Genomic DNA, 13,121 nt, shown 5'->3' with positions numbered 1-13,121 from the left:
CGCTGTGTGCCGAGGCAGATAAAAGGTTTGCCTGCGTAAACAGAAAGAGCTGTCTGCTCCAAGACCCTCCATAACCCTTTGTGGTCTAAGTAAAATTGCTGTGGACACTCCCCTCACCCACCCTGCCTTCCCTGGAGCCCCAGCTGGGCACACACAAAGAGAGCTCTGTTCCCTGCTTACTTTCCAAAGCTTTGCTGGCTGGGCCTCATAATGGTGTGGATGGTGATAATATAATAATAGCTAACACTGATGCTTACTACTTGCCAGGCATTTTGCTAAGTGCTTTAAGAAACTATTTCTTGTAAGACTCACAACAGTCCCATGAGATAGATACAGTTCCTGTCCTCCTTTTACAGCAGAGGAAAAATGGGGCTTAAAGAAGTGCAGAAGCTCGTCCAAGGCACCTGGGTAGTGAGTAACGAATGCAGAGCTGGAGTTGCTCCCAAGCCCCTGATTTTACAATTAAATTGCAGCGCCTCCCCACAAGGATTTTTCTAAAAGAAGGCTTTTATTATTCTCCTTTAACAAAGGAGAAACTACATAAAAGTTGAGAAAAGTAAAGTTTAGAGAGTTTATCCAAGATTATAAATCTAGAAGGTGGCAAAACCACGACTAGAGCACAGTTCCTTGCCCACACGGCGATGCCTCTCCTGCTTGCTGCTTTCTCCCACACACCTGACCACAGACAAAGCCCATCTCCTCAGACGTGCCCCTTCTCACCTCTAGAGCTGATCCAGGTTTGCAAAGGATCAGGATTCAAGAGTAAAACACACCTGTCTGAATCTCTGGTTCTGACCTTGGGCAAGTTACTTTACCTCTTTTTCCCCATTTTCTTTTAATTTGGGTATAATTTACATACATTAAATTCAGACTTTTGAGTGTGCAGTTCTATGAGTTTTGACAAACGTACACCAATGTCACGTACCTGCCACGACAATCGAGGTATAGAATCCTCCAAGTGTTCCCGGGCTCCTTTATGATCAGCGCTTGTCCAATCCCAGCCTCTGGCAACCAATGATCCGGGTGCAGTTCCTACAGTTTTGCCTTTTCTAGAACATCGTATAAATGGAATCAGTATGTAGCCTTTTGAATCTAGCTCTGCTCACTTAGCATAATGCTTTCAGGATGCAGCCATAGTGCTGTGTGTCTAACCACTTCATTCCTTCTTACTGCTGACCCGCCAGGATCTTAACACAGCCCAAACCAACAGCAGCTGCCCCACTTCACCGGAAACAGCCCGCCAGGCTGCTGAGAGTGGCCCCTGTGCAGTCTGGCCTCGCTAGCTTCAAGAAGGCATAACTGTCTTGGAGTGAAGGTGGCTGGAAAGCAGGACTGAATCACAGAGGCACAAACATATCCCTTGGAGGCTTCCCAGATGATCTGTGTGGCAGCTGGTGGGGGAGGGGCCCTGTGGCTTGGGCGCTAGTGTGCCCAAGAGCTAGAGAACCCCAGGACAGACAGCTCACGGCAGGTAGGGTCAGAGCCAGAACCCGAACCCAGGACTATCCAGTCCACATTCAGCCTTCTTTCCACCACTCCAGCAGCTTCCAACCACATGCACAGGAAAGTATGCACTGCTGTGCCAACCGCGCTGTTCTGAAGTTTAGAGGAGAGGCTGATGGGGTGGGACGAGGGCTCTGCAGGGAGGCCTGAGGATAAGAGAATCCTCAGCAGGGATCTGTCCTTGTGGCCTGCAGCACTGGTCCCCAACCTTTTTGGCACCAGGGACTGGTTTCATGGAGGACATTTTTCCCACGGATGAGGGTGGGGTATGGTTTCAGGATGATTCAAGCACATTACATTTATTGTGCACTTTATTTCTATTATTATTACATTGTAATATATAATGAAATAATTAGACAACTTACCCTAATGCAGAATCAGTGGGAGCCCTGAGCTTGTCTTCCTGCAACTCGACGGTCCCATCTGGGGGTGATGGGAAACAGTAACACCTGAAGTGTGCTGCTTATGTCCAGTCTACTCTGTAATCTCGTTTTGGTTGCTGTCACTGTAGAAAACCCTGCTTCACAAAGATAGGGTGTTGGAGATGGAAGCAGGCTTTTCAGTGCTTTTGTGGCAATCTCAGGATATTCCACCTTAACTTTAATCCAGAACATATGGAGATTTGAAGTTGTCTCAAACATACTTTTAAGGCCACCCTCATTTGCAATCCCAAGCAGCTGATCCTCTTCTAGCACAAAGCTGATTCATCTGGTTTATTCACAAATGGGTTACGGATCCATTCCTTCCCAGTTTGAGGGTCTTTTGTGGTTGGGAAGTAAAGCTCAAACTCTTTTGAAAGATGAGATAGGTGATCATGCACCAGCTGGGAGAAAGAAGGCCCTGGCTCAGTCTCTTTCAAAGTCTCTGCTAACGTTTGACACATGTCAAAATTCCCAATGTTCACGCCTCATCCCATAATTCCAGTTTGGCTTTGAATGCAGCCACTTTACCTGCCTACTTGAACACAGTTGTCATTCTCCCCCAAAGTGGCAGATTTAAGTTCATTGAGCAGGTTGAATATGTCACATAACTAAGCAAGTTTTGTGACCCGTTCTGTGTCACTGAAATGTGCTGCCAGTGGTGACTGTTTTTCTAAAAGAAACCTCTGGAGCGGCTCTCATAACTCAGAAACTCTGGCCAGTGCTCTACCTTTAGAAAGCTATCTCACTTCTGTGTGTAAGAGAAGCCATGTGTGCCCTGCGTCCATCTCCTCACAGAGCTGCACTAACAGACGTGAGTTAAGGGCACGTACTTTAATGTGGTTGTTAATTTTAATCACATCCTCTAAAACGTTGTTTAGTTCAGGTGACATTTTTTGGGCTAGCTAGCATTTCTCTATGGATGTCACAGTGCATAGACTCACATTCAGAAGTGACCTGCTTGACCAGAGTACTGAAACCAGAAAGCCATCCGGTCATGTCAGCTGCTCCATCCGTGCACATACCGACACAAAATGACCAATTCAGTTTTCCTGAGATGTAATCATTCACAGACTTGAATAGTCCTGCACCTGTGGTGTTGGTTGGCAACAAAAGTGCACATAACATATCCTCATGCACATCCTCCTGAAAAACATATTGCATGAAAACAAGCATTGTTGCCTTACTGTCAATGTCAGTAGACTGGTCAACCTGGATTGCTTGGTGACTCATTAATCCTCTCTAACAATTGTGCCTCAATCTCCTCTGGTATTTCATCAATTCATCTAGTTATGGTACTAGTCAAAAGAGGAACATGTACCACCTTTTGAACTGCAGCATCTCCTAAAAGTTCATGGCAAATGTTCTTAGCAGCAGGCAGGATCAACTCTTCACCAATGGTAAAGGGCTTCTTAGCTTTGGCATTGTGGTTGGCCACTAAGAATGGTGCTCTCAGTGCAGACACGTTTGATGAAGTGGTAGCCTTCAATAATTGCTTCTGTTCTTTGTGTTCACATTTTTTTCTTTTGCAAAACTCCAAAGGTTTGTCTTCTAATGCAGGGTGCTTGGTCTCCATGTAGTGATGCAGTTTTGAAGGTTTCGTGGCTTCGTTGAATAGCCGGTCGCCACATATTATACAAAGTGGGCTTGGAGAATGTGAATCACCTGTTGCAATGAACCCATTATTTAAGTAGGACTCTTGGGATTTTTTTTTAAAATGCAGCTTTCATTTTGTTGGCAGTCTTAGAGTCTTCTGCTGTCTCATCATGGGGTCTTCGCCCTTTTCAAAGAAGCTCTCCAGCGATGTTTATTTTTTACTCATTTTTGCTAGGGTCAGCTTGTGGGCCGTCCAAAATGTGACTAAGACAAGTGCACAGTCTGCAAAGGAGACACAGATGGAAGTGGTAAATAAAATAATAGGCGGGCCATGCACAGACTAAAATAAGTGAGGATTCTTGCTTAAATCCTGCCACCAGGTACAGCTTAATTGTCACTTGCCATTCACTGATAGGGTTTTGGTATGAGTCTTCAAGCAATTGATTTATTATGGTCTCTGTGCAGTCAAACCTCTCTGCTAATGATAATCTGTACTTGCAGCCACTCCCCAGCGCTAGCATCACCGCCTCAGCTCCACCTCAGATCGTCAGGCACTAGATTCTCATAAGGAGTGTGCAACCTAGATCCCTCCCATGGGAAGTTTATGGTAGGGTTCTTGCTCCTATGAGAATCTAATGCTGCTGCTGATCTGACAGGAGGCAGAGCTTATGCGGTGATGCGAGCAATGAGGAGTGGCTGTAAATACAGATGAAGCTTCGCTCCCTCAGCTGCTGCTCACCTCCTGCTGTGCGGCCCAGTTCTTAATAGGCCATGGACCCATACTGGTCCTCAACCCAGAGCTTGGGGACCACAGCCCTGCAGAAGAAGAACTGGGTCATGGCATTCAGGGGGCCCCATCTTATACCTCCTGAATCAGCATCTCTAAATGCAGTATCCAGGCACCTATTTTTTTTTCAGACTTTTAAAAAGGTGATTCTATTATGTAGCCAGCATCAAAAACTGCTCCAGAGAAGAAATAAATGCAACACTCTGTCCCAAGCAGCGGAGAGAATTGGGTAGAAACACACTTCTAGATATCCTTCCTCCATAGTTTCCAAATAGCATTCATTTTTTGCTCTTCTATTTTGGCATTTGTTCTTCCAGAATTCTCTCCCTCCTTAGTCATCCTCCACTTCAGACACATGTGCAAGAACATCCAGGGCACGTGGAGCCACCTGCTAGATAAGAAAAGCAAGACAGCTGGGCTTGAGGTTCCTCCCCCCTGTGCCGTGTGCCAAGGGTGATGGCCAGAACATGGTCCTCTGAGTCTCTTTTGCTCACCCGCCCACAGAAACTTGGAAAATTAAATGTATGTTTTGGATATTCGGTGGCTATTACTCATGGAAACCCTGAGTCCACGTGAACAGTCTTTCCAAAGCCAGATGGAGTTTCCACTCAGAAAAATCTTGGCACCAATTTCTACAGAACAATAGCAAGTTACAGGCAGGAGCTGGGAAGGCTGCGTGACATCGGTGGGGCCAGGGGTTGGCTGACAAAGGGGAGGTGCTCCTGGTGACTTGTCCCTGTCAGCAGGACCTGGTGGCCCTGTGGCCCTCTGTTTCTTACTTGAAGATCTCGGGGAGGGGGGCAGTAACTTCCTCTAAAGCAGACCTTCCTTGAAGAGGATTGACTTATTAAAATATAGGCTGCCCCAACCCAGACATTTGTAAGAATGGTTGGTGTCTAAGTTAAGGCAGTTTGATTGACAGTTATAGAAAGCTACTAAGCCTCCCTCAAACAAAAGGGGAAGTATATGAGAAGAATTAAAAAAAAAACAAAAAACTTACCATCTTACAGGGCAGATGGTGCAGCTGGATCTCAGAAGGGCTCATGAAAGACCAGAACCAAGAACCAGAATGACATCGTGGAAGGAAGCAGCTACTCTCTTCCTATCGCCCTCCCTACTCCACAGGCTCATGGACTCTTCTTGAAGTTTCTCTTTTTCTCAGTTGAATGGTTTCTCCAACATCAAAATCCAGGAAAGATTCTGATGGTTCAAGCTTTAATTAATGTCCATCGTTGGTCCAGTTGGGTGGGGTGATCGCTCATACTGACACCACTTCACTTCCTGTCCGCATCATAGTTAATCAGGCCAGGGATGGACACCCTTCCTGGGCATTCTGAAAAAAGTCGACTTTTATTCTTTTCTTCACCTTCCCTTTCTTTGGTTGCCAGTTTCTCCTTGTCTTTTGCTCCATCTTATTGTCATGTCATTGTCTAGCCACCTGTTTCTTCACTGCACTTTCGATTCCTTGAGGGCTGGGACGTCAGCCCCAGCAGGCCTGCACCCACTTGAAGTGCTCATTCTCGGCAGGCGCTGGGCTGCCCTGGAGAGGGGCACGGGGACAGGCACCACACGCAATCCCACATGGCCTGCACTCTAGCAGGGAAAACAGACCCCAGACGCTGTGCAGACACATTGTCTCCGATCACAAGTCTTCACATTTTTTCCCAAGTTACAGTCCATGTAGTCTATTTAAGATGAAAAGGAGAGGAAAACAGAGAAGGAAATGTGTAATAAACCCTCCCTTTGTCTAATTAAGTTTTCAGAATGCTTACAGTTTTAAAAATCAGCCATCTGTCCAGACGCAGTGTCCACAGGTTCCAGATAGCTGAGGTTTCCTTGTTCGAGCACCGTTCCCTCCCCTAGGGAGGAATGGCCAGGCCAGCCCCATGTCCCGGCCAGAGCTGGCTCCAAATCAGGGCGGGAGGGCGCCTCACCACTGAGGCAGACAGCCGGCCTCCCTGGAGAGAAGACGGCCCTCCTGGGCGCACCCCGCCCTCCCCTCACAGGAATGGGGGCCACTGCCGGCTCTCAGGGAGGTCAGCATCTCTCTCAAGAACAGATCTGAGAAAAAAGTCTACTCAAGTATAAGAGGTTTCATTTGGTTGTGTTTTTTGTTTTTTGGGGGGAGGGATGCCTTTCGCTTTGACTTATTAATTTATTCACTAAATATTTCAAATATACCAAAAAATAATAAAAACAGATACACCCATATACCCTCATGTAATTAACTAACAGTGACGATCAAACAGAAGTGAGTATTTGGACACTTTTGCTTCAGAATTCCTCCAGGCTGGTACACTGTCGTTCTTAAAGAAATAAAATGTTATAAGTCACTATAACTATGACTAAAGGAGCCCCCATCTCGTTCCCTACCTCCACCTCAGAGGCAGCCTGCCTGTGTCTGTATTTTTTATTATATATATAGCTAAACAATATATCCTAAATGATATATGCCATTGTTTTATGCTTTTAAAATATGCAGAAATCGTAGCCTGCACATATCATTTTGCAAATTGCCTTTTCCATTCCATATTATGTTTTTGGGATGTAGTGATCTTGTTGCCTATAAATATTGTGCATTACTTTACCCGCAGTACTGTATTCTATTGCTTGTAGAAACCCCAGTTAATCCTTTCTTCTGCTGAAAAACACTGATAAATGGTTTTCATGTTTTTGCCATTGTAAATATTGCTTCAATAAACATCTTTATACGTGTCTCCTCAGGCATGTGGTCATGAGTTTCTGGAGGACAGACAGCTCGATGTGAAACTGCTGTGTGGCCACTTTCTAGGCAGTTTTCAGCAAGTTCTGCTGCCACTTCCTCAACCATGCAATGGAACCCCAGTTTATGGTTAGGTACATACTTGCATAGAGAAAATGTGAGAACTTAGAATTTTTAAATAATAATTCGAGAAAATGTTTCCAATACCCTAATAGAGAAAATAACAGATGCCCCTGGTGGATACAGAGCTTAGCCAGTGATATAATGGAAATTGTGGAATTTTGGAATGTTTCTTGCTCTAGGGATGATTAACCTGGATGGCTCTGGACCCTCTGCCTGCTGTGTGTTCCTGGGCCCCTGACAAATGGCCATCCAGACTGTCACCCGTTCTCCAACCAGTCCCCAAATTCCCCAGGCTTCCCTCACCCCCACCCCAAGCACTTTGGAGCCCCCATCCTGTCTGGGTCTGTTGGGGCCCATCTCTGCAGCAGGCACAGTGCCAGTGCCTCAGGCTGGTGACAGGACTGGCGTGACGCTGGGTAGGGAGGGCACTTCTATTTGAGGCCTGTAGATTTTCTTACCTTTTCTTTCTTTTTTTCCCTTCCCCCCCCTTTATAGTTTCACTTAATAATGGAACTATTGATACATTCCTACATTTGGGAGTATGAAATTTAGACTCCATGCAAGAAAACACATAGCCCTTCACCTGGCACTTGGGGCAGCTCCACAAGTTTTTGTTTGTTTGTTTGTTTTTTCAGTTCAGTCTGAAAGTCCAGACCTCTGGAACCCATAGCAAAAGACCTAAGGCAGTAGACAAGTTTTATCTGGAGGAAATTCCTGGTCTTTAAAGCCAGCAACACGGAGGACTGGAGGAGCATGGTGTGCTCTGTAAATCTGCACCTCTGTGGTTCCTGGCTTGGTCCCAAAATGTGCCCCCTGGCAATACCCTCCAGTCTAGCGTTAGTTTCTGGCCAATGTATACTGTGCCCGAGTGACAAGCTGGGACACCTGGAGACTGAGTTCCAGGTTCCTTGCACAGGCTCAGCCACCCCCAGAGAGCTAATGAATGGCTGAGCCAGGGTGGCCAGAGCAGGGGATGCTGGGGGCAGGGAGCTTACCTTGGAGAGCAGGAAGGCCCCACCTGGAGGCCCAGACATTGGAGAGAACGCCGCTGGGAGTGCATCTTGGCGACAAACAGGAATGTGGACAGCACTGCAGAGAAAGGCAGTCATGAGGAGTAAGGCTTAAGAGCACAACTCTGGAGTCAGCTACATTCAGGGTCTACGTCCAGCCCTGCCACTTACCTGCTGTTTGGCCTGGTCACCTACTTCCCCAGGTCTCCACGTCCTCCTGTATGAAATGGGGCAACGGTCCCTCTCTCATACAGTTGTGGTGAGCACAGTGCCTGATGCCAAGAAGACCCCAAATATGCTTTCCCCACATTGACATTCTGCTGTGGACTCAGGTATATGAACACGACAAAGTGGCCATGGTCCCCAGACACAGGTTTTCTGAGTGGTCACCTATGGAAATTGCTCATCTCATATTCCCAAGTTGACTCAGGCACCTCCCAGCCAGGGTTATAGCAGAAGCGTGTGACAGGTGCGGGTGAAGGCTCTGGAGCCAGACTCCTCTGTTCAAATCCCAGTTCAATCACTTACTAGCTGTGTGACCTTTGGAAAGTCCCAATCTATAAAACTGGGATAAAAGTAGCAGTGCAGATCTCATGGGGCTGCTGAGAATTCAACGAGTTAATACCTGTGCCTGGCGCATAGTGAGTGCTCAGTAGTGCTGTTTATATATTGATATATCAATAGCCACTGATATAATGATCAGCCCATCCATGTCTCAGGGACTGAGTGTGTATGATTGAGGCCCTGGTGACACACAGGTGAGAAAATCAGTCCCTGCCTCCCAGGAACTCCTGGTCCCTGGGGAAAATGGGCCAGTGAGGAGACACCATGGTCAGGGCTGTGATGGGGCAGCGCACGGGACTAGGGGATCTGGTCTAGAGGGGAGATGGGGAGGACAGGGGTAAGGTCAGGAGAGGTTCTGAATCCTGAGAAATGCGAAGGAGCTAGCCAGGCTGAGGGGACCAGGGAGGAGTAGCCAGACAGAAAGAGGAATATGAGAAAATAGGAGAAGGTCTGAGAAAACAACTCGTTTATTTAAAATAACATCTGAGCGACCCTGTTCTAGGCACTGGAGAGACTGCTGTAAGACAAAGTTCTGCTTTCATGATGAAAGCTGTCACTTATATCCCGTTGCCACGCGCCCACACTGCTTTGCATGCATTATGCTAACCGCGAGGTAGCACACCACTGTCACCTCCGTTTTACATCTGGGCTGACAACACGGACACTCTGGAACTTGGCGGGGGTGCGGAGGTAGGAAGGAGCAGAGCTGGCTGCAGGTGTCTGGTCCTAACCACTGTGCTACGTCCCCCTCAAGGAGCTTGCTGGCATTCTCGCGCCCCATTCCGGGAGCTGCAAGTGGGTTAACCCTTAACCCGGCTGGAGCACGGCGACAACCACGGCAGACGGACTGAGGCCAGCCTGTGATGGTTCCAACGCTAGGCTGAGGGGCTGGGGTTTTCTCCTGCAGGATTGCACGAGGCTGGCTTGGACAGGGCAAGGTGGGACTCAGGAAGACACCCCCGCCCCCGCCTCGGTGGGCTGTTGCGGGACTGGAGGCTAGAGATGGCAGTGCCTGGGACGCGGCGGGGCGGTGGGATGCAGGGACGCAGATGGCCGTCCGCGGAGCGGGTCGCCGAGGCAGGAGAGGCCGGCGTGGGGCGTGAGGTCGCTGGCGCCGGGCTGGCCAATGGCCGGCGGCGGCCCCTCGGCGGGGCGGGAGCCCGGCGGGCAGGCGGGGCGCGGGCTGCGGGCTCGCTCGCTCGGGTACCAGCGCTGCCGCATCCCGCCGCGCGCCCGCCCCGCGGCCCGCCCACCGCCCGGCTCCTGCTCCCGCAGCCCCGCGCGGCCTCCGGGTGGGCGCAGACACATCCAGCCCGCGGCGCAGCGCAGCGCGGTCGGCTCCAGGTGAGTGGGGGGCGCGGCGGGTTGGGGGCGGAGGAAGGGGTGGCTCAGCTCAGCCTCGCCCCGGATGGGTGCGGGGCGGGGCGCTGCTCGGATCCGACCCCGAGGGGAGGGGGCCGACCTGTGCTGTGCCCACCCCAGATGGGGCTGGGAAAGACTTGGGGTGGGAGCGAGGTGAGCACTCTGACCAGCTCGAGGAGGGGCCAGGGCCGGAACCCGGGACGCAGCTGGGGTGAGGGGGGCCGAGGGGGCATTAGCGTGGGGGACCCGGGCTCCTCTGCTCTTGTGAGCAACAGCATTGCGGGCGAGGAGCGGAGCTCAGCTTGTGCTCGAGGATGGGGGTGGCGGGTACGGAGGCGATCGGGACGCGGGGGCGCGGGGCTGGAGCGGGTGGGGGGCACCTCCGTTCCGGGGAGAACAGTCGCGTCCTGAGGGGACTGGGTTTCGTCCCATCTGGGGGCAGGGGAGGGAGAAAGGGGCGCCGGGGCGGGCGGCGGGCGGCGGGCGGGGCTGGCGAGGGGGGTGGTCCGCGCGCCTCTGACTGTGTTCCGGGACACACAGGCGGCGGCTGCGGGCACAGAGCGGAGATGCGGCGACTCCGGGGCGCCCTACTGTGCCTGCTGCTGGCGGCGGCGGTGCCCACGGCCCCCGCGCCCGCTCTGACGGCGACCTCGGCTCCCGTCGAGCCCGGCCCGGCTCTCAGCTACCCGCAAGAGGAGGCCACCCTCAACGAGATGTTCCGCGAGGTTGAGGAACTGATGGAGGACACGCAGCACAAATTGCGCAGCGCGGTGGAGGAGGTGGGTGCGCCCTGAGGGTGCCAGGCTCCGGGAAGCGCCAGGCTAGGGGGCAGGGGCTGGAGAGGCAGCCGGACTTGGGGCCAGCAGCAGACACGGGGTGCCCTGTAGATGGTGCAGGGTGATCCCAACTCCCTACTCGGTCTGCCTCCCTGTCCGAAGGTCTGGATCGGAACCTGAGCACCAAGAGTCTCCGGCTGGACACTCCCTGGGTAGCTGGGGTCACCACCTGCCTGCAGGCTGCCTGCCACCACCCTGCAATTGTCTTCAAGCACGCAGTTGGCCTTCCCCTGTTATAAGCAGATGTGTGCAAGGCCCTTGAGATTCCAGCGTTGTGGTTTTGGACAGAGCCTGAGGAAGCTCCAGGCATCTCCAAGTTCTAGCTTGTCTTTTGCACTCTGAGCTTGTGCCATCTTCCCAAGACACAGTTAGGATAACATGTGGGGACAAAGAGTCAAAGAGCCCTGAGCTTTGCGGGCAATCTGTCTGGGCTGTCTTGCTTCCCCTAATGCCATGTGGGGGCAGAGAAGGAAGATTCAGATCAAAATCTAAAATTTCAGCTCTGCATGAGTGTAGGTGAGAATGTGAGAGGGAGGCAGCTCCACCTCCACCCAGGGGTGCTTTGGGGTCAGATTTGCCCAGTGTCACTCTTCCCGAGCCACTCACTAGAAGAGTGACATCAGCCAAATTGTTTAACATCCCGAATCTCAGTTCCCTATGAGAATTAAATGCCATTGATGTAAGTGTGAGCACCTGGCACATAATAGGTGTGCATATCTAGCAGCTATTTATTATCAGATACCTTGGTAAAGCTTGGCCTGGATTCTTCCTTCCATCCCCTTCCAGGTCCAAACATGGTGGGTGGCATCCTGTTCTGTCCTCTATGGTGGGCACCCAGGTGTGGTGAGGGCTGCCTGGGCAGAAGGTGCAGCTGGCCCAGCCCTCTCCATCCAGATGTGGGAGCTGTCCCTGGTGCCTGGGGTGGGTAGGCATGGTTGCCATAGTCAGTCTTTGGAAAGGAGCCAGCCTTCCCAGCGAAGGAGTCAGCAAGAGCCCAGATGACCAGGATGGCAGGTCAGGCTTCTCCACATTCATGCTGCCTCCAACTTGGTAGCCCCCTTGAGCAAAGCCTTAAATGCTGGATCTTATTTATGGGGAGAAGTTCCTTTCTCCCCTGAGCCCTCTATAGTTTGGGGATATTTCCCCTTCTACACCACAACAGTCAACCTGGTGGAGTGTGTGGTGAAGGGGACACTGGATTGGGAGGCAGCAACCTGGACAGCTCTACCTGAATATCCACTGGACAGGTCCCAATTCCAAGACCCAGGACCTTTCTGTTTCCTGTGATCGCAAAGCAGTCATGGCATGGAACAATTAAAAGGTGAAGGGAGTCAGATAGATGCCAATGTTTCTTAACCCTGCAGCCACAAATTAAGTTAGGCTTGTGATTCTGTGGTTCTGGGGCTGGCCATTTGCTTTCCTTATCTGGGTTCTAGGACTTTCTCTTCTGCGCACGGATTCCCTGTAAGACTGACTAGGTCACCTCCACTTCTTTATTCAGTGGGAAAGTGCCCATCACTGCTCAGAAAGTTTGCAGCATGGTCCTCTGATGTTAGCTCCTGATGAGGGAGCAGGTGGAGCAGCAATGGCCTCTTCAGTCTCTTCCTTGAACAGGGCAGTTTGGGGTCAGCGGGACCTTGGTGACAGTGCCTTCTCCACGGGAGTTATCCATGTTGGGTTTTGCCAGGATCCCAGCCTTCCTCCCTCCAGACATGGCTCTGCTTGCATTGTATAGTTGGGCAGGCTAAAGTGTGGCACCAGGGGAGACATTGGCTGTCACATCTACCCCAGTCAGTGGTCATTTCCCAGAGTGTCCCTGCTGGCCGTGGGTATAGGATGAGAGAGGTTGAACAGCTCCATGGCAGGAGAATGGACCAATCTTCATTCATCAAGTCCCATTTCTGCCACTTAGTAGCAGTAGGATCCAGAGTCTGAAATGGAGAAAATGTCCACCCCTTAGAGTAAAGGGGGAAGTAAATGGGAGGATATGAGTGAAGCAAGTTATCTGACCATTTAAATTGGAGTTAAGGGAAACAGGTATAATATAAGTAGCCTCCTCATGAGGTTGTTGTAAGGATTACGAGACTGTTGGTCCTCAATAAGTAATAGTTGTCATTATCATTATGTTAGTAGTAGTAGAAAGAATAAGAAAACATCACCAGTATCTGATAGATTCTCAATAGAACCTATCTTTTAAAA

The 13,121-nt window shown here is 50.6% G+C and overlaps 1 protein-coding gene across 1 annotated transcript in view; it reads left to right on the top strand.

Moving 5' to 3' along the window:
• The first annotated feature begins 9,908 nt into the window (after positions 1-9,908).
• The window catches only part of DKK3 (dickkopf WNT signaling pathway inhibitor 3), a 40,418-nt gene continuing 37,205 nt past the window's right edge, over positions 9,909-13,121 (top strand). The window contains exons 1-2 of the mRNA XM_045557529.1: positions 9,909-10,068; positions 10,627-10,865. Coding sequence (XP_045413485.1) covers positions 10,653-10,865 — 213 coding nt within the window. The 5' untranslated portion in view covers positions 9,909-10,068; positions 10,627-10,652. The remainder of the gene's footprint in view (positions 10,069-10,626; positions 10,866-13,121) is intronic.

This window comes from Lemur catta, chromosome 7 (assembly GCF_020740605.2).
Source record: "Lemur catta isolate mLemCat1 chromosome 7, mLemCat1.pri, whole genome shotgun sequence".
Lineage (NCBI taxonomy): Eukaryota > Metazoa > Chordata > Mammalia > Primates > Lemuridae > Lemur > Lemur catta.
Note: the sequence above shows the minus strand (reverse complement) of the source record. Positions and strands in the feature narration are given on the sequence as shown.